Source organism: Pseudochaenichthys georgianus, chromosome 17, assembly GCF_902827115.2.
Source record: "Pseudochaenichthys georgianus chromosome 17, fPseGeo1.2, whole genome shotgun sequence".
NCBI lineage: Eukaryota > Metazoa > Chordata > Actinopteri > Perciformes > Channichthyidae > Pseudochaenichthys > Pseudochaenichthys georgianus.
This window is the reverse complement of record NC_047519.1, coordinates 15919106-15939360: the sequence shown is the minus strand read 5'-3', so window position 1 is coordinate 15939360 and position 20255 is coordinate 15919106. Positions and strand designations below refer to the sequence as shown.

At 39.3% G+C, this 20255-nt stretch overlaps 1 protein-coding gene across 1 annotated transcript; it reads left to right on the top strand.

Moving 5' to 3' along the window:
- The first annotated feature begins 3729 nt into the window (after nt 1-3729).
- elovl8a (ELOVL fatty acid elongase 8a) lies at nt 3730-9643 on the top strand. Its single transcript, XM_034104722.2, has 8 exons — nt 3730-3794; nt 5308-5374; nt 5502-5689; nt 5874-5954; nt 6038-6094; nt 6196-6310; nt 6445-6572; nt 9134-9643. The coding sequence occupies exons 1-8, from the start codon at nt 3789-3791 to the stop codon at nt 9302-9304; spliced, it is 813 nt and encodes a 270-aa protein (XP_033960613.1). The 5' UTR covers nt 3730-3788; the 3' UTR covers nt 9305-9643.
- Nucleotides 9644-20255: the final 10612 nt, after the last annotated feature.

Below are 20255 nucleotides of genomic sequence, written 5' to 3'. Positions count from 1 at the left end.
CTTAAACTATTTTAATTTAGCCAGTGCAGCTACCAACAACGACAAAATGACCAAATAATTTAAGAACACAAAACAACTTAAAAGAGACAAAAAATCCCAACAAAATAATGCAAAATAAAAAATGCAAATGTGAATTATGCATGCCCATTGCCAATGTTCTCATAATGCCCAACACCATAGGTAGCAGGAAAACAAATGCTATCCCCAACCAAACTAAAAAGCTGGAAACTGTGTTTCTTTCCTAGGATGAGATGATAACATGGTTACAACTCGTTTATCTGGCATATCAGCTTGGAGCAGTAAAAGTCTGAAGTTCGTAATCTCATGGTAAAACTCCAAGATATACAGTGTATATTATGTATACCTGTTGTTTAACCCAAACTCGGCCATACACTTTGGGTTATGCTTCAAATGCGTTTTAAACTGGGACTGTATCAAGGAGAAAATACTTTTTCCTAAGGATGGGGACATGGAGAACAAAAAAAAATTATTTGAAAAAAAAAAATGTTTTGCGAGATATCGCAAAACCCCGTTGCAGTTTGTAGACGGTCCCTAAGCACTCCTCTCCCTCCTACAGCTGCAGATTGTGACCAATTCTTGATGTTTAGCTCGGATGACCGCGCTTATCGAACTGTTCTGATCAAAACGACTCTGTAGCTCGTTGTCTACCTTGCTATGATTGTAAAGTCATGTTGTTTGTATTTTTACAACGTTATGTTCATGAGTTATTGATCCGCGAAATTCGAATCTGTCAATAACTCAGCTCAGAGGGACGTGCATGCAGTGGCGTTTCTATATGTACAAAAGTGGTGGGGCACAAAAAACTCAGATGTCTATATATAAGCTTCTGCAGAGAGGTTCATGGCTGGTGAGGCACTGGCACTGACTCTTCAGGTTTACAAATATATTAAATCAAAATATAATATTATTTTCAAAAGCTTTTTTTGTCTGATGCTTCAATTACTTTTAAACAGACAGTTCAACAGAAGGATACCCAAAAAAATGTAATTTTATCATTTAAATATTGAATTGTTCTCTCTTAGTAAGATCTCATTTTCAATAACATTGCGGTCTTACCTTGACTTGAAGATTAAGTCCATTTGCCTATCCTTCTGGACAAACATCTCTATTACTTTTTTGTAAAAGTCCTCCTTATCTTCTTGTAGTTTCAAAAGTCTATCATAAATCTAATCTAATCAATAGATTTTTGATTCGAAAATGATAAAAGTAGGGAAGACATGTGGATATTATCCGGCTGAACAAAACGTACATTTATCTAACAGCTACGTTTCCCACAGATCTTACTTTGAGCTATTTTCTAAAATCCTATGGAGAAATCTCATTGCTTTTTTGTGGAGGGAAGCCATGCGCAGCTTACTTCCTGGTTTTAGGACGCCTCACGACAGCTCTCTCGTCTTCACACACCACACTTTTCGCGGCACACGTACTTACAGCCAATCAGCTCTGAATTATGTGAGATGAGGTATGGTGGGGATGGCAGCACTTTGCCCCTATGGTCATTATTTTTTGCCACACACATTAAATAGGAAAATACTCTGAGCATGCGCAGTGTAGTTTTTGCAGTCACCGTTCACTTAGACAGTCAGAGGGAGGGGCAGGATCAGGTGTTGTCCCACATGGCTCTAAACAGCACAATAGGCACACACTGTATACACTAATTAGAAGAACACATACTAAAACAGCAATGTACAGACGAATCAGATGATTAAACATGATCTTAAAATATATTTTATATATTTTTTAATTTATTTTTTGCATTTTGTTGTAATCATTATTTTAATACTTTCTGCTGACACTAGGTGGGGCTGTGCCCCACCTGCCCCTAATGACCAGTCGCCACTGCGTGCATGTCCCCTCGCTCTGATGCGGCTTTCACACCAGCGCTTTTCAGTTTCTAGCTCCGAGCGGGAGCTTTTCTGGTTCAGCTCCGGTTTCCCTTTTCAGCTCCCGCTCTGTGCACACCGCCCACTGGCGCCCCAGAGCTGCCCTTGCTGCGTCATGACGTCACCGTTTACATCGCTGATTTCCCCCCCAACGGCAGCCATTACGGCAGCTCACAACAACAACAACAACTGCGTCGGATCGATGATCGTGTTGCTTTTAATCACACGAAGCCAGAATAAATTGAATAACGACTTCTCCAACCTTATACTTTGCTCCAGAGTGCCGTGGTTCATTGTTTATTAATGTGTTTCTGCAGCATTTACCGACCGCTGCAGTGCTGCTCTTCCACAGGAGTGTATTCTCCCGTTAGCTCCCGGTTAGCTCACACTGCAGCGGCCGCTCTAAAGTATTCACTGTCCGACTCACACAAGCAGCTGATGCATATCCCCAGTTCCCTTAGCCTAAGTGAATGTGTGTCAGTCTGAATTGACACTGTTTGGTATCACAACGCTGTTATGAAAGTTCCTCTGGTATAAAACGGGTGATGTTAGCATAGCAACCGAAGCTAAACTGACTACTTGCATCCGATAGCTGCAATAATACAAAACAACACGTCTGCCTCTCTCCACAATGATCGATAACAGTGAACGGATGGTCAAAGTAAGGCACAAATAAACAGAATCACACGAAGCCTGGTTAGTGCTGCCTGACTTTATAAAGTGTGTTTATAGGCACTACTGCTTGTAGGCAGGCATAACAGTCGACCCATGGGAGGTGGGTTTAGTTTCCTGCACGCCTCGACGTAAGAGAGACGTAAGCGACGTCACCTCTTAGCTCCAAAGCTCTTGCCTCTGGACCGACAATTTTTTGGAGCTGGAAATGAAGCGGATTCCGGAGCTAAGAGCCGGCGCAGCTCCGGTGTGAACTGGAAAACCCGGCGCTTTTCAGGCTCTAGCTCCGAGCCGGAGCTGAAAAGGCGCTGGTGTGAAAGGGGCTTGTGTGTTCTCTTGAGGTGTCTTCACTTATGTGAAACCCTTTATATATACAGTCTATGTGTGAAACCCGTGCCTATTGCCAAGCACTGATGTTATGTAAGGGATAATGTGCTGCGACGCGCTGATCTAGATCCCTCCACTTCGCGTCGGGCTCCTGATCAGCCTGTCGGTGTTCTTTTCCCCATAATGACCGCGTCGCAGCACATTATCCCTTACAAGGCCAAGCTCAAAGTAAAATCGATGAACCACTCCATTGTTGTGGTTTCTGTGTTGCCGTAGCAGCCGAACTGACCAGGAAGGACTAAATGAAAAGTATTGCGAGATCTCGCAAAGGTTTTGCGATATCTCGCAAAACATTATTATTTTTTTTTTTTCCACATTTTTTTTTTCTTCTTCTCCATGTCCCCTAGGGGGCTCCGTGGAATCCAGTCTTGTATTATGCAATCAGCATTTGCATGATACAAGGGCCAAACTGTGCCCAATTGTTCTATAATATATATAAAAATATCACCTTTTTTGAAATCTTAGGAAGAAAAATAAGATCCATTGTTTAACCAAGAGGTTCACATAATGTTATAATTACAATAAGTCATTCAAAATCATGTTCCCATTTCAAACACACACACACACACACACACACACACACACACACACACACACACACACACACACACACACACACACACACACACACACACACACACACACACACACACACACACACACACACACACACACACACACACACACACACACACACACACACACACACACACACACACACACACACACACACACACACACACACACACAGGATTACCTGCTTAACGGCGGCTGAGATGCAGCATGACTGAGAGAGACTGAGGACAGCAAACAGCCGGCATCAGAATGAAGGTAAGGCTTTTTCAAAGCTCTACTAAACTAAAGAAAGTCTCTTGCAACAAATATTGTAACTATATGGTGATTCTTGTGATTCTCGATCATAAATAATTCAAGCAAAAGTCATCATTTCCAATGATAACCTGCATGTAGGGTCACTGTCTTAACCACAGATTGTATAAGCAGTATTAGCTCTGTACATGGCGTGGCTGTTTAATATGATGATTGAACCCCTTTTGTTTATATTCTTCTACAATTCCCATTCCTTTATATTGTCTTGATATTATTTTCCTGAGATTTAACAACGCCGAAGTTCTAAAACCTGTTGGATAAACCTCAGCAGGTTGTACACGCCTGGCCATGTCAGGGATTTCCCTCTCGAAATCCCTAAGATAAGGCACCTGGAGAAGATAAACTACTTATCCCTGTCTACACAACATGCTGCTTCTACCAATACAGTACTAAGTGCTGGGATTCACAGGTGTAGTATTTAGCATGAAGAGGAAAGATATCTGCTGATGCATGCTCTTTCCAATGAAATCATCATCATCTCAAATCATCAAGCTTTTGAAATGTTATAATTACTTATTTATAAGTACACTTATTTAATTACTTCAACAAAAATTACAAAAGTACTGTAATGTTCTTTTATATCCCCAAATGCTGTATCTAAGCCTCTTCCACAGAATACAATTTTATGGGGCAATAGTACACATTTTTGATATACCGTATTCAATTACATTTGTGTTCAAAATAAAATTAAAATAACCTTCAAAACATATCAAGTGTAATTTGAGTGTAGTTTTATAATGTTAATACCACTATAATTCCCAGAAACAATAACAAAGACTGACTGAATTTCTATATCCATAGGCAACACAAACCTAATCTCAGCTGATTTAGGTAACAAAACCAAGAGGGGAAGCTTAACTCCAGACACGAAACCCCAAACAAATCCACATTTTTAAATAAAGGAAGATGAAGAGCGGAAGATTGTTTGTCGACTTCCCATCTGACAACACTAGATGGCAGCACTATTGTATGTTAATAATCATAAATGAAAAATGAATCACCCTGTCGTCCACATTAGGCAGTCATTCATCAAGGGGATTATTAGTTATTATCCATTATCAAGAGATGAATTTGGATTAGTGAACATAATCCTTGAATTATAATCCAGTGCTTTAATCAAATTTACAGAGGGGTGCTATTGTTGTCAGTCGTTTTTGAGATAATATGTTTTGTGCCTACACTTGTATTTTTTCAACAGACCGTTACAAGTTGTTTTGTGATTTGTATCAAGATTTATAGGGGACCTTTTTTCCCACTTTTTTATGAAGTTTGCGCAGACTGAAGCCTTGATTCAGTCAATACATTATTTGACTAAAATGTAAATTAAATAAAAATACAATCTTATGTTTTCAATTACTGGCTTTAAAGGAATATCCTAAATGTTATTATCAACAGTGTTTTAGTTTTGTACCTACTGTACTAGCTAAAGACTCTTGCTCATGTGTGTCCATCTCAGGGTTTCCATGCTCTCGCCATTTGGCAGAAATTACAATTATTATACCAAGGGATTCTGGGAAATGGAGGTAAGTATTTAATTTCACAATTTTAATTGCTCACATATTTTAATGAAATATCTTCAAATCTTTATATAAGACATTGTACGTGTTTGCTTGATCCATGCTTTCCTCTTGTTTTCTCTATTTTGTCTAGACAAGAGGACAGACAGTTGGCCTCTGGTCTATTCTCCTGTGCCTATCAGCTCCATCTTTCTGTGCTACCTGCTCATTATATGGTTGGGGCCGAAGCTGATGAAGAACAGGCAGCCAGTCAACCTAAAACCCATCCTGATAGTGTACAACCTTTCCATGGTCTGCCTGTCTGCCTACATGTTCTATGAGGTACATCTGTAAACTAATGTTATGAATACGAGGACCGTGTCCGCCTGTCAGCACTCTCAGACACATGTTAATCTTAAGGGATACCACAGTATTTATGTGCCCTGTACTTATTTCAACATGGGATAAAATGTTTTTCGGCTGATAGCAAGGAAGCAGAGATGTGAAGCAGCTTTTGTGTTTACAGTTTACAGCCTCTTCCTGGTTGGCCAAATACAGTCTCCTGTGCCAGCCAGTCGACTACAGTGACAGCCCACAGGCCACGAGGGTACATCTTTTTAGTTCATGATACTTTATTCAACAAAAAATCCAGTGCAAAAGACTGCTAACATATTTTATTCTGTTTGGCAGATGGCCAGGGTATGCTGGTGGTTCTACTTCTCAAAAGTAATAGAGCTCAGTGACACTGTGAGTATAAAGAAGTGAAAATAATTCCCAAATAAATTGACGTATATATTCTTGTCCTTCCATCTATAACCATTAAAACCATTTATGTTTGCATGGTTCAGATCTTTTTTATCCTGAGAAAGAAGAACAGTCAGCTGACCTTCCTTCATGTCTACCATCACACCACAATGATCTTCAACTGGTGGGCTGGGGTTAAATATGTGGCTGGTGGCCAGTGTGAGTACACGCCAACCAACAAGCCCAGTCTCACAGAAAAGTCATACAATTTTTTGCAAATTCAAGACAATTTACAAGAGAAAACATACTCAAGGACATTATATGTAACACTCTTCCTGTGTATCCATCCACAGCTTTCCTGATTGGTCTGATCAACTCCCTGGTCCATGTAGTGATGTATCTGTACTACGGATTGGCAGCTTTTGGACCAAGCATGACCAAATACCTCTGGTGGAAGCGCTACCTCACCTCTCTGCAACTGGTCAGTATGTTCCTTAGTTAGCATGTGTGTGACATTGAGTCTTACATTCACTTTGCCTCAGCCTTCCTTCTCTTTTTTCTTTCTACATTTATTTATAGCTTCTATCAATCGCTATAAATCACCCACTTTAATATGTTAATGTGGCCAAATGCTTCTCGGAATACCACTTGGGTGATTTTAGTGATCAGTTCTCTTTTATGTTTTGGCATAATAGCGTCCGATCATTTGAGGTGCTTTTTGGGTTTGAGCGTTACACCTGTAGCTCAAGGACAGTTTGAAGTCTCAATAAAATCTAGCATTTTTAGCAGCTGGTATGTTAAATGGTGTTGCTTGTAATGTGAAAAGTTGTTCCCTCCATATACTTCTGGTTGCATGTATGTCCAAGAAAGCTTATTGATTCAACTTTGACAAGCCCTACCCCTGCTTGGTTTGTCATTGTTCTGATTGCATATTTAGACATATTAACTAACTACTGGACCATCTGTTTTCTTCTTATAGCGTTGATAAGGAGAACATGCATCCTTTAGGTTCTTTCTCCCTTCTATAGCTGCAGCATATATAGGTCAGTATGGTGACTGACCGCCATTATATAACAATAATTGTACTGACCTTAGAGGTGACCCCCCAAGCCTAATATTACAGTTGGCTTCACAATTTGGTAAGCTGAAGCTGAGATATTTGAGTAAATTGGGTCTTTTGTATTTATGAGTGGTAATTATGATTACATTTTAAGGGGAGGTGTGTGTGTTAGGGTTGGATGGATGCGTTCAAGATATTAATTTATAAACAGACTCTTGGCAAGGACCAGAACCCTATAGAGGCCCCATACTATGTAACATATGGATATAGATTAGTCTACAGCAGGGGTGGGGAACCTCCGGCCCCCGGGCCGTATACGGCCCTCGAGGTAATTTATAAACACACGCAAAAAAGAAAAAATGAAAGAAATCTAGACCGCAAAAAAATTAAACAAGCGAGGGTCTGTTTTTCCTGGCCAAGATCAGGGTCCTTGAACACAACACGAGCTAACGTGTCATCACGTGGTATATGTCTAGTCTGACAGGGGTGTAATGTAGTGTTGACGGAGAGCACCAGAACACCGCTCCGGCAGTTCCAACAATTGCAGTAGCCTACCCATAAGGAGCCGTACACATGCCGCAGTTTTTGTGTGTCTGTGTCTTTAGTTGAAAGCCCAGTGGCGATCTGTTCATCTGTCATACTGATCATACAGTCAATAACTTTGTTGTTATTAGCATCTGGTTAGCTAGCTATGCTGACGAATATAAGAAGCTGTTTCTACAACCAGTGAGGTTAAGGCACATCTTTATATGATCATTATTATAAAAAAACAAGATAATAAAGTAAACAGGTATAAAATACTATATGACAGTAAAAAAAAGTTGTTATTAATAAACAAGAATACAGTTTGAAAGGGAAGTGATTTGTAAAAAAATAAAAATAAATCTGCTTACAGTTCTGTTTCATATAGGTGTTGAGAGATGTATCCATAGAGCTCCTAATTTTGCTCTCAAAGTGCACCAGATTGATGCTTTTAACTTCAACATTTAAAAGAAATGTCCACATGGATTTACACACGGCATCTATTGCACGTCTGTCCGTCCTGGGAGAGGGATCCCTCCTCTGTTGCTCTCCCTGAGGTTTCTCCCATTTTTCCCTTTAAACTGGGTTTTCTTCTGAAGTTTTTCCTTGTACGATGTGAGGGTCTAAGGACAGAGGGTCTAAGGACAGAGGGTGTCGTATTGTCATACTGATATTCTGTACACACTGTGAAGACCACTGAGACAAATGTAACATTTGTGATATTGGGCTATATAAATAAACATTGATTGATTGATAGGAAACTAAATACATTTGCACACATCTTGTGTCCATATCTTTCTGTTTTGGTGGTCATGCCACAACCGTGCACGTGCATGCATGCGCGAGTCATGGTGAGATATCTGGATTAAGAGGTTGCTTTTTCTTTGCACAGCATGAAAGAAAGGCCAAATGAATGGGCTGTGATTTTAGTTTTTTCAAGCAGAGGTCAATAATTTGTACAGCCCTCGGAGGATGTTGAAAACATTTAAATGGCCCTTGAGAGGAAAAAGGTTCCCCACCCCTGGTCTACAGTATATATTACGATAATAACAGACAAATAGTAGTGGCTGGCTGTTGTCTTTTTCCAACAAAATCAGATTCGTTCAAGTCTTTTTTAGTGATTATTGCCTCGCCAAAACTCTTGGTGTGTGTTACAAATATTCAGAAAATAGATATTTTTTAATTATGTTGTCAGGTTTTCCTCAGTACAGTTTTCCTCAGTACAGTTTTCTGTGGCGTTGTTTGGCTTTTTCTGATCAAAGAACTTAGTTTTATGTCTCTATACAGGCGGAATTGAATGAGGTCACCCTATTCTTCTAGGTTGCCAGGTTTGTCCGTATCCACCAGTCTCAATGGCCTTATTAAAGTCACTCCCTTTGTATTTAGTCATGTCTTTCTCATATTTTGGTAACGCAAATGGTTTTTTCTCACTCTTTGTCTGTCTGCTTGTCTTTTCTCAGCTCCAGTTTTTCATCGTGACCATCCACACCACCTACAACCTGTTTGCTGACTGTGACTTCCCCGACTCCATGAACATGGCTGTGTTCGCCTACTCCCTCAGCCTCATCGCTCTCTTCAGTAACTTCTACTACAAAAGCTACATCACCAAGACCAAGACAAAGGAGACGTAAGAGAAACAGAGGAAAGAAAGAAAAGAGCTGATATTAAACATTTGGAAATACATCAAGAGGAAGGAATACAAAAAGTTAATTCATTATTATAATGACTTAATATTAATTACGGCATGATTTCTTACATACATTAATATTTATGGTAAATATTTGTCTGTGTTATGAATCATACAATTGTGCCTTAAACAGACATACACGTGTAGATTTATGAGGGTCTTTCATACCACATTCATTGATTGCTTCTGTTCATTCATCCAGTACAAAACCACCAACACACTCAACACACATTAACCCTTGTTTTATGGCTCCCTTCCCCCATGCTCCTAATAGATGAGACTTTTTAATCACCAGTGGAGTCGCTTTATTCTTCTCCAACACCCATTGGCTGGCGTTCACAGCCAATCAACTGTTGGTTGCCATTAGCTCTATATCCATCTATTCCTCCCCTTCTATAGATAAGGGTCCCCTTCCCCTAGTTTCTAGCATTTAATCCCTCTTACCAACGGGGAAACCACAGACCGCCCCACAACCCCCGCAGCTCCATCTGTCCTGGTGTAGAAGTATAATTGAGTCCAATGCGCCCATCCACTCCCCCGTGTGGACAGAAATAAAAGGACAAACTGAATTAACCATCTCTGTTTCTCTTACATTTGATTTCCTCTGCCATCATCAGGTATTCCCAATGTGTTCACTTCCTATATCTATAATTTGATCTCCATCAGCATATTGTTTTTGACTGTAATCGGTTCGAAACTCAACAGGGAGCCGACAAAATAACAGAATCCCACCTAAAAAAGCCCTTTGAAGGGACCAAATCAAAAGATTTTTAATACCAATCAGCACAACTTGATACTTTTCAGATAATCACCACTTTACACACAACCACAAAACAAAACAAAAAAAACGAGAAAAACAATAAAAACAAAAGCCAGAGAAGTGCTTTGATGCTTTGAGGCCACAAATTATATAAAGTGCTATTTTTATAAGTGGGGAGTGGACCGAACACCCTCTAGGGGGGTCCTCACCCATATTTTTTTTAAATATTGAAGTTAAAAGCATCAATCTGGGGCACTTTGAGAGCAAAATGAAGAGATCTACAGTATGGATCTATGTGCTCTTTGCTTGATTCATGCCTTCCCAGTCCCTTATCACGTAGCCTAGCATGGCGCCAGTTATTGTAGCCAGTTGTGGTGAAGGCATCTGACTTACTTGAACCGAAATGTCTACATGCATAGCAGAAGATGGCATCTTTTTACATGAATATTCCAGCTAATCTCTGTTTTGAAACCATGAGCTGCAAAATGAGCGCCAGAGATGGGGTCGTTACTAAAAAAAAGTAATATATTACATATTACATATTACTTTTAAAAAAAGTAATATATTACACTACTTCGTTACTCTCTACATAAAGTAACTCGTTACTTTACTCGTTACTTTACTCGCAGGGCCGGCCCGCCCCTCCCTGCAGGCAGATCACGCAGACTGCTAAAGTTTCAAATGGTCTCTTTAGTTCAGTTTCCATTGTCGCATAAGACTGATCCAGATCCTGAATGTTTTCCTATCTGACCATGGCTGTCCTCTGTCTCCTGCTATCTGTATATTTTGCGCAGTCTATCTCTGCTCACGCTGTTGCGTCGGCGTGTTCTCCTGCGTGTTGGCCATGTGTTGCACTGGAACCAGACACCGCAAAGCCGAGCACGTACGAACTGCGCATGCGTGAGTGGCAATAACTCTCCTTACCAGCAGGCGGCGGTAGTGTGTATTCGTCATTCAAAACAGGCAACAACCGGAAAACAGAGAAGAAGAACAGACTACGTGATATAAACAAACAACAAATAGCTGTGCGTTAGCTTCACCTTAGCATGTGTTCTTTGCAGGTGTTTGTTGAGGTTTGATTATGACTGATTTTAGTAAGTAACGAAGTAACGCATGTCGGGGCAATGTTAGTAACTGTAGTGTAATTACTGAATTATAAAAGTAGCGCGTTACAATACTCCGTTACCGACAAAAGTAATAATACCCAACTCTGGCCGCGGGTAACGTAATGTCCCCATGATCTGAACTGTTATTATCTGCAGTAGATGCAGTGTTACTGCTGGCGATAAGGGCTGGTTGTTTTAACCATTTTCTGATGTCCATCACTGACTGCTGTGTAAGCACCTTGCAGATGACGAACGTGCAGCCAGAGACACAGGTCACGCACACCTGACATAATAACGTTACTTACCATTTAAATTGACCAAATAAATGCAGCAGACAATGTTATTTAGCCACAATTACAATTTTATTTCAACTAAATTCATCTTCTTCTTCTACTTCGTCTTATTATTATTATTATTATTATTATTACTACTATTATTATTACATTATTGTATGTAATATTTTTCACTTTTCATTTTTCTTTCACTTTCACATTTTCTTTTCTTTTTCACTTTTCATTTTTCAAATGAGGGTGCATAACGACTCAACTGACCCTTATGCACCCCCGTAGAACCGGGCCTGTCCTTAGCGCACACAGCCGAAGTAAACTTAAACAATAAGTGTGGCTTGATATTGAGTAAGAAAAAGGTTTATAACGCTGTGAGCATGGGTCTGCAGAGAGCATTTCTCCGCAATCCCAACTTAACAGCCCGAAAAACGTGTACCCATTTAAACAGTCGTGGTAGATACCTTGTTTGTTTTAAACATCATAAATACACAAACAACAATGAATACTTACAGGTTGTGTACCAGAGTCTCCCGCTGGTCCAAACAAAGTAGGAACAGCATCGTTCTTCAGTGCCCTACGCTGTACATATCCGGCATGAATCGCTGAAAGGTTTGTGAAGCTTTGTTTTCGTGAAATGCTGGCAGAGGGTGTGGCCTCTGGGTGTTCACACGTCACAGTACCCAGGAAGTAAACAATGGAAAATGGGAAATCTCCAACGAGGCGTTTTGGGGCAGCATAGACTGTGTTAAGGCCCTGACACACCAACCCGATTTTGGGAGTCAGAGGCCGTCAGGCATTCGCTGCGCCGTAGTCAGGTTGGTGTGTCCCGCACCGTCGACCGTGACACGCCTTATTTGGACTGCCAGACCCGATGCATGGCCGATTCAACATGTTGAATCGGCCATGCATCGGGTCTGGCAGTCGGACCAAATAATCACTCTGATTGGCTGTTCAGCTAGCAAATCAGTGCATGAGAAGCGAAGCGGAAGTGAGGGACGTAAACAAACGATTTAAGAAGGCACACACAGACTGCTATTCATTTTCATCTCATCATGGCGATCTGGAATGATGCAAACGAAGACCTGCTCATCACCTTGATCCAGGAGAGGCCAGCTCTGTATGATATTACGGAGAAAAGATACTCTTCTTCTTCTCTGTCTTCCGGTTGTTGCCTCTTTTGAATGACGAATACACACTACCGCCGCCTGCTGGTAAGGAGAGTTATTGCCACTCACGCACTGAAGTCGGTGCGGTGTGTTCCCGTGCGACACATGGCCAAAACGCAGGAGAACACGGCCAGGCAACAGCCGACTTCAGCTTTGGCTAGTCCTCTGGTGACTGCTTGGTGTGTCAGGGCCTTTAGAGTTTTACTCGCTACAGGGTGTACTTTGAGGGTTTTTGACTCTGCAGACCGTTCACATGCATAAAAACCTTCATAACACACAAGGGGACGGGTAATAACCGGAAAAGCATGACATGGGCCCTTTAATGTTGAAGGAATATGAGACTGTTTAAAAGCTGCACACTGGGCTAGTTTAAACAGTTCTAAAAAAATAAGCTGTCAGACTCCATAACACTTCACAATTGTTATTATACTCTGGAAAATTACCACCATCATTCACAAGATGCTGTACATGCGTGACAATCAAACGGATTCCAGGCCATCAGTAAGATATAACCAATGCTTATCTCAAGCAAAACATTACAAGAATGTCTTTATTGCCAGATGTACTGTAAAGATCTTCTGAAGGCTAATAATGATTTTGAACACTGTATTTGCGTGCAACACATCAACTTACAGTATGGCCAGTAATAAGATAAAACAGGAAACCCTTGTGTAGCATAATTTGCTATATTTTGCTGCTGGCAAGTACCTAATCTGCTCTCCATTTCCACACAAGCACAAGCGCGCGCACACACACACACACACACACACACACACACACACACACACACACACACACACACACACACACACACACACACACACACACACACACACACACACACACACACACACACACACACACACACACACACACACACACACACACACACACACACACACACACACACACACACACACACACACACACATTTAAAGAGTGATGTCCCTCGGCCTCGCTGCAGGCACAGTTCCAGGTTGATTACTGTTGAGAGCCCTGCAGCTCAGGCATGACTGACTTTCTGGCATGCACTCCCTTTGATCAACTTATGATTTTGCAACCTGATGATGGGTTTCATCTTTAGTGTTTAGTGGGTTACTTTTGAGATTATGCCAAGCTAGATATCACCTACAAATTTGAACTTCTCACTTACATTTGACGTGATTACCGTTTGATTGGCATTCAGGATAATTGAAATACTTAAATAGCAAGGATAGACAAAGTAACCTAAGATCTGTTTTCTAAGTCTGATCTTAGTTGTTTCCTATCCTGTGTTTTGAATTTAGATGTAGATATATTTTTGCAACGTGAAATAAATATTTGCCAGGATCCTTTTGCTTACATTTTCCATCTTTGAAAAACCTTTTTGTTCTTTAAATCACGATTATTTGTTTGTTATACACCACAAGAGGCAGTGCACCAGGATCCCAAGCACTTTTGCTATAAAAGGTATATCTCTTCTTTTTTTTTTACCAGTTCTTAAATCATAATCTAAACAATTTAAATACATTTCCCAACTTGCAAAAAAACGTGCTTTTCAGGGCTTCTGTGATACGGACACAAATGGACCAAAACATCTGAGCAACCGCTGTGCTGTGCCTTAATCTGTGTATCATGCATGTTGTACGTAAATGACTTTGGGTCTCCTTGGTAACAGTGTTAGACAGTGTTTGGGCTGCGGTCAGAGGCAGACTGTAATTAATAATCAAGTTAGAGGGAGAGGAGATTGAAGCACTCTCTGAGATGCTGCTTCTAACTTCCTAGCTAGTGAGAGGGACAGGGATACACACTCACACTCATATGCGCATACAGACATCATTTTGGTTAGTGAGGGAGGTTTGGGAATAAGAGGCTGATAAGTATGCTTGAAGGTAAGCCACTGGGTTGTTTCATACTATGAGGGTTAACAAGAGGCTACAGCAATCTCATTGTGATGAGAGCACACTCAACCAGAAGGCAAGCTAGTGTTAATCATACCTGCCAGCTAGCAGCTCCCTGTCAAGCAGGGCTGCCAACACTCACGCATTGAGCGTGAGAGTCACGCAATTAACCCATATCTCACGCACTCACGCCACACTTGCCTTTCCTCACGCTAAGTTTCCGTCCAAAATAAATGTATATAAATATAAAAATAAAGTGAAGGAACAGCAAACCGAGCAGTCTACTAAATGAGACGGTCTTCTGGCTTAGTTCAGTAAAGTTGGAACGATATTGGGAGATTCTGATTTCACGGATCAATAACTCATGAACAAAACGTTATTCAGACACAAATGACGTCTCCTAAGTACCGTGGTAAGGTTGACAACGAACTACAATCACATTTTGATAATAAAAAAAGCCAATCCGCGCCGTCCTCTGAGCTGGACACGTTACATTCGTCTCTATCCGCAGCCGGAGAAGAGACGAGTGCGCAGGGACCCAAAGTGCAACTCCGAAAAAAGAGAATACAATAATATTCAATCATTATTATACAGTTTATTTCTACCAAACTCACTACACACATCAATAGTCTCCTGTGTGTCATACAGCAAGGAGTTTGGAAGAATATGCTTTTGAATAATTTTGGGGAATATTTATAATGTAAATCTTCAATAACTATGGCATCATCTTCAATAACTTTACTATTATACAGTATATTTCTACCAAACTCATTATTTGCATTGTTGTTGTTAGCATCTGGTTAGCTTAATGGATATTAAAAGCTGTTTCTAAAACAAGGAAAGGGAGAGCTCTGTCCTGTCAGACTGAGAGATATACAGTAATCTCATCAGAATGTGTGACTCCACCACGACTTCTTAACACCACAATGCGTGGTGGAGTCACGAACTTTGTTACATTTACGTGTCAGCACCACGCAAACAACCCCAATGTAAAGTGAATGAGGCTCCTTTGTCGTGGTGCACACACGCATTTCTACAACGTCCCGCAGTGAGCTTTTATTCTATAAAACGTTTTTTTAAATCTACTTTATAGCTTGTAGTAACTCACGGGAGGCTTCTTTTCTTTTCTTTGTATTCATAATAATTTAAATTTTTCGTCAGAATGTAAAAATTACATTAGTTACGAATTTGTGTTCTCAAAAAACTGTGCATTGTGTGTAATGCAACTGTGATTTTTATTAAATTAGTTAGTTTTTAAGGAAGGCCAGAGCTTCAGCTGTGTCAAATAGATTGTTCCCTTCAGTTAACGTTATTTAAAAGATAATGATCATGTTCCCTTTATTGTATTACGAGCGTCCATTCCCATTGGATAACGGAGAATTTTACACCCGGAAGTACGTTTTCCCCTTACTGACGATTGATTTTACAGTGATATCTGAACTACTCATCGACTAAAAAACACCTTATCCTTGTTAATTACACAACATTGATTGGTTTGAATTGTGTGCAATGCTTTTGTATTTTCCCCCTTCAATTCGGAGAAACAAAGATTTTTTCGGAGTTTTTGGATGGCAGAAGACACTACACTACCCAGAATCCTCAGCTATCGTTTGGGACTACACCATGTGCTTAGCTTGACAAACCCCGTGATCAGTCCTCAAGCTCTTTGATTGGTTGACCTCCAACTGCATTCCATATAAAAAGGTTTCGGAAAAGAGAAAATCATACTTTATTCAGCAGTGCTTGCTTTACTCTTTGAAAGTCATCACATGAATGCATTGTAATAAATGGTTTGGCTGCATTAAATATTACACATCTGTCGTAGTTCTTTATTTATCTACAGATATCGGGCTCAGAATAGACCGGAAACTATTCTTTTACCGTTCTGTTTTAATTTCACAATAAAGTTAGTAGTCATATTTTGTTTTGATATTATTGTTTTTTATTAACTACTAGACCGCTGGGTCATGTTAAGACCATCTTTTCTGTGTTGCTGTGGGGTTTTTCCATCGCTTTTGTGTTACAAATATCAAAACAATAACAAAATAATATTCGTCGTAAACTAAACCAGAAACAGCAGTATATTTTATTTTGTTAACACTGTAAACTTTACAGTTTTTTAACCCAAACCACCTACTGGTTAAAGCACGTTATTGCACGTTTAGAGTAATTGCAATGCAGGAAGATTGTGTTGCTTTTTAACGACTGTTTAAAATGCCTTTTTCTTAATGTCTTTCTTTTTTGTAAAGCACTTTTGAATGTGTTATATGTTATGAAAACATTTAAATATTAAGAGTACATACAAAATTGTGGGAAAGTAGAAGGTCAATGATATAAATATAGAATAGAAAATATCAAGAAGATACTCAATGTGCTAACTAATAAGGCTTTATTTAAACATTAAAGAATACTTTAGGTTAAGGTCTTCTTTTAAATAGGACAAAAGCTTTGGGGGTATCTATCTACAGATAAATATTAAGCCTGACAAAGTCTAAATTGCATGGTTTGTTTTGGAACTTGACAATCAACTTTCCTGCAATGTTAACTATGTTGAAGTACTTATTTTAACTGATATTATACACATTAATTATAATCTTATGTATGTAGATAGTATAAGAAATGTGCAGAATACGACAGTGTAATGGTGGAAGTATACACACATATTGATAGATGTCTTGTAATGCACTGTTGAGGAACCTGTGACCCAAGTTTTTCATTCATTGCATAACTACACTATTGTGTATATGATATGTCAATAAACCTTAGAAAATCTTGAAAGGGATGTGCAAAATAGCCATAATATATAGTCTTTAATTAACTATTATAGAATAACGAGTAATGAATATGCTTTAAACGGATCTGCAGATAAATATTTAGTCTTCTCAAGCACCAACTATCAAATATCTCGCCTGATTGTTGGCACTTGACGATCACCTTCACTGAATTTTACTCAGGTGTAACTAAAGTCTGATTTAAGGGTTGTTTATATTTCACATTATTAATCCAAATCTGTAAAGTAACTAAAATAAATGTCGTGGAGTAAAGATACCAGGTTAACCTTAAAGAAAGCCCTCAGGATTATAAAAGACCCCCATCACCCCAGCCACAAACTGTTCTGTCTGCTGCCGTCTGGCAGGCGGTACCGCAGCATCCGGACTAAAACCACCAGACACAGAGACAGCTTCATCCCACAGGCCATACGATTATTAAACACCTGAACTTAGAAACAACATCCATAACATTCATCTGGCTACTTAGAAATTATTTATCTAATATATCATATTCCAATCACTTGTCGACTCTTATTGCACTATTTCACTATTTTTTCTGTGTAGGCCTATCTGTTTTATTGCGTAGCACTGTTGGAGGAGCCTGTGACCTAAGGGGGGGGGGTAGGACACGTTCGATTCCTGTTTTGAATAGTGTGCCGTCGATGAGTTTCATTCCATTTCAAAGTCCTTTTTGACGCTCTGTGTAAACTTCACACACTGCCACTCCAACATCCAATCACAGAGGTTGAGGACTGATCAGGGGTTTGTCAATCTAAGCACATGGTGTAGTCCCAAACGATAGCTGATGATTCTGGGTAGTGTAGTGTCTTCGGCCATCCTAAAACTCCGAAAAAACATTTGTTTCTCCGAATCGAAGGGGGAAAATACAAAAGCATTGCACACAATTCAAACCAATCAATGTTGTGTAATTAACAAGGATAATCTGGTGTTTTTTAGTCGATGAGTAGTGCAGATATCACTGTAAAATCAATCGACAGTAAGAGGAATACTTACTTCCCAACCCAGTCTCACGGCATTTCGTGTTCACCAACACGATTTTTAATCTATTGATTCGTGTTCACCAACACGATTTGCCCCTTTTTTTCGTGTTGCACAGCACGATTTTAAAAGCAATGTATTTCTACTGGTAACGTGTTTCGTGCCTGCAGGCTGCAGCACGTCTTTTTCTCCGGTTGGGTCGTGGAAGACCGGAAGCTGTGTGGTTCATAAAAACATGTTCTTACTCAATATCAAGCCACAGTTATTGGTTTTATTTTAAATCGTATAATTTCGGACTTTTGTTGCCGTCTGTGAGGAAAATAAATGGGGCTCAGAGCCTCAGGATACTGAAATCTGTATTTTTTAAATCTTTTTTTCCTTCTAATTTGTTATTCTTTTCAAAATAACACACTGTTATTTACTCACCAATAACACACAATTATCCTTGCTTTTATTTATTGGTTTAATTCCATAATCTCGGGCTTTTTTGGCGTCCGTCAGGAACTGAATTTCAAAATAAATATAACCGGAAACAGACGTAGGCATTTCGAGCGATTACCCAAGATCCTCAGCTATGGTTTTAAGCTCGCTGATTGGATGTGTTAGCCGCAATGCATGCTGGGATTTGGTGTTTATATTATATGAAATCCGGAAAACATTTTAAAAGAATAAAATAATACTTAATTCCGAGTGCTCTTGCTTTTCTCTTTGAAAGTCATCACATAACGGCATTGTAATACACGGTTCGGCTGCATTACATATTACAGATCTGCCGTAGTTCTTTATTTAGAGAGCCCTGATGAGAAGACCTTTGGAAAAACTGGAAGAAATGCCGCCGAAAATGAATACTTGACGTGGATCATAAATATATCAACAATTAAACAACATCTTCAATTTCTCTTCACACAATACGTCTCCTTGCAGTATCAACACTAATTCGGCTGACTTTTACATTTGATCTAATTCATAGATAGGTTATATTTACACCATAACGGTGCACAGCTGATAGAAAAGGACTGTAGTTTTTAAAGATATTACTGATTTTCTTTAAATGTAAGAATGTAAATACTGAGTCTGAAATAGTATAGCAATATGCTGTAAAATGATGTGAAAGCATGCATAAAACTATACATCTTCAGATGTTGTACATACACACTAATAATACAAAGTTATTATGGCTGTGTGTACCTTGTGTGCACCTCCTAGTGGTTAAAGCACGTTATTGAATTATTGTTTTTATGTGTTATATTTGATTAAAAAAATATTAAGAGTACATACTTTCATAGGGGGAAAGCATACATATAGAAATATAGAATATAAAAAATCAAGAAGATACTATAAGTGATCTCTACAATAAAACAGTTTAGTGCAGGATGTACAAAGATATTAATAGGAGGAGGTGCAAAACAGAAAAACGGATTAACCTTTGAAAATCTTGAAAGGGATGTGCAAAATAGCCATAATATACAGTCTTTAATTAACTATTAGTAGAGAATAACGAGTAATGAATATACTTTATTACTTGTTTCCATTCATGTCAATTGCAGATACATGTTTAGTCTTCTCAAGCACCAACTATCAAATATCTCTCCTGATTGTTGGCACTTGACAATCACCTTACCTGAATTTTACTCAGGTGTAACTAAAGTCTGATTTAAGGGTTGTTTATATTTCACATCATTAATCAGAATCTGCAAAGTAACTCAAATAAATGCAGTGGAGTACAAATACCAGGTTAACCTCTGTATTGTAGTGGAGTAGAATTACAAAGTAACAATGAGCTGTCATGTGGGTATATATTAATGCTATATATTAATGCTGTGCACTATGGACACAAGCGATTTTCACCCATTTATTAATTATACGTTTTACATTTGATAACACCAATGTGTTTAATACTGGCAACTTCTAATTGTGGGAAAAATG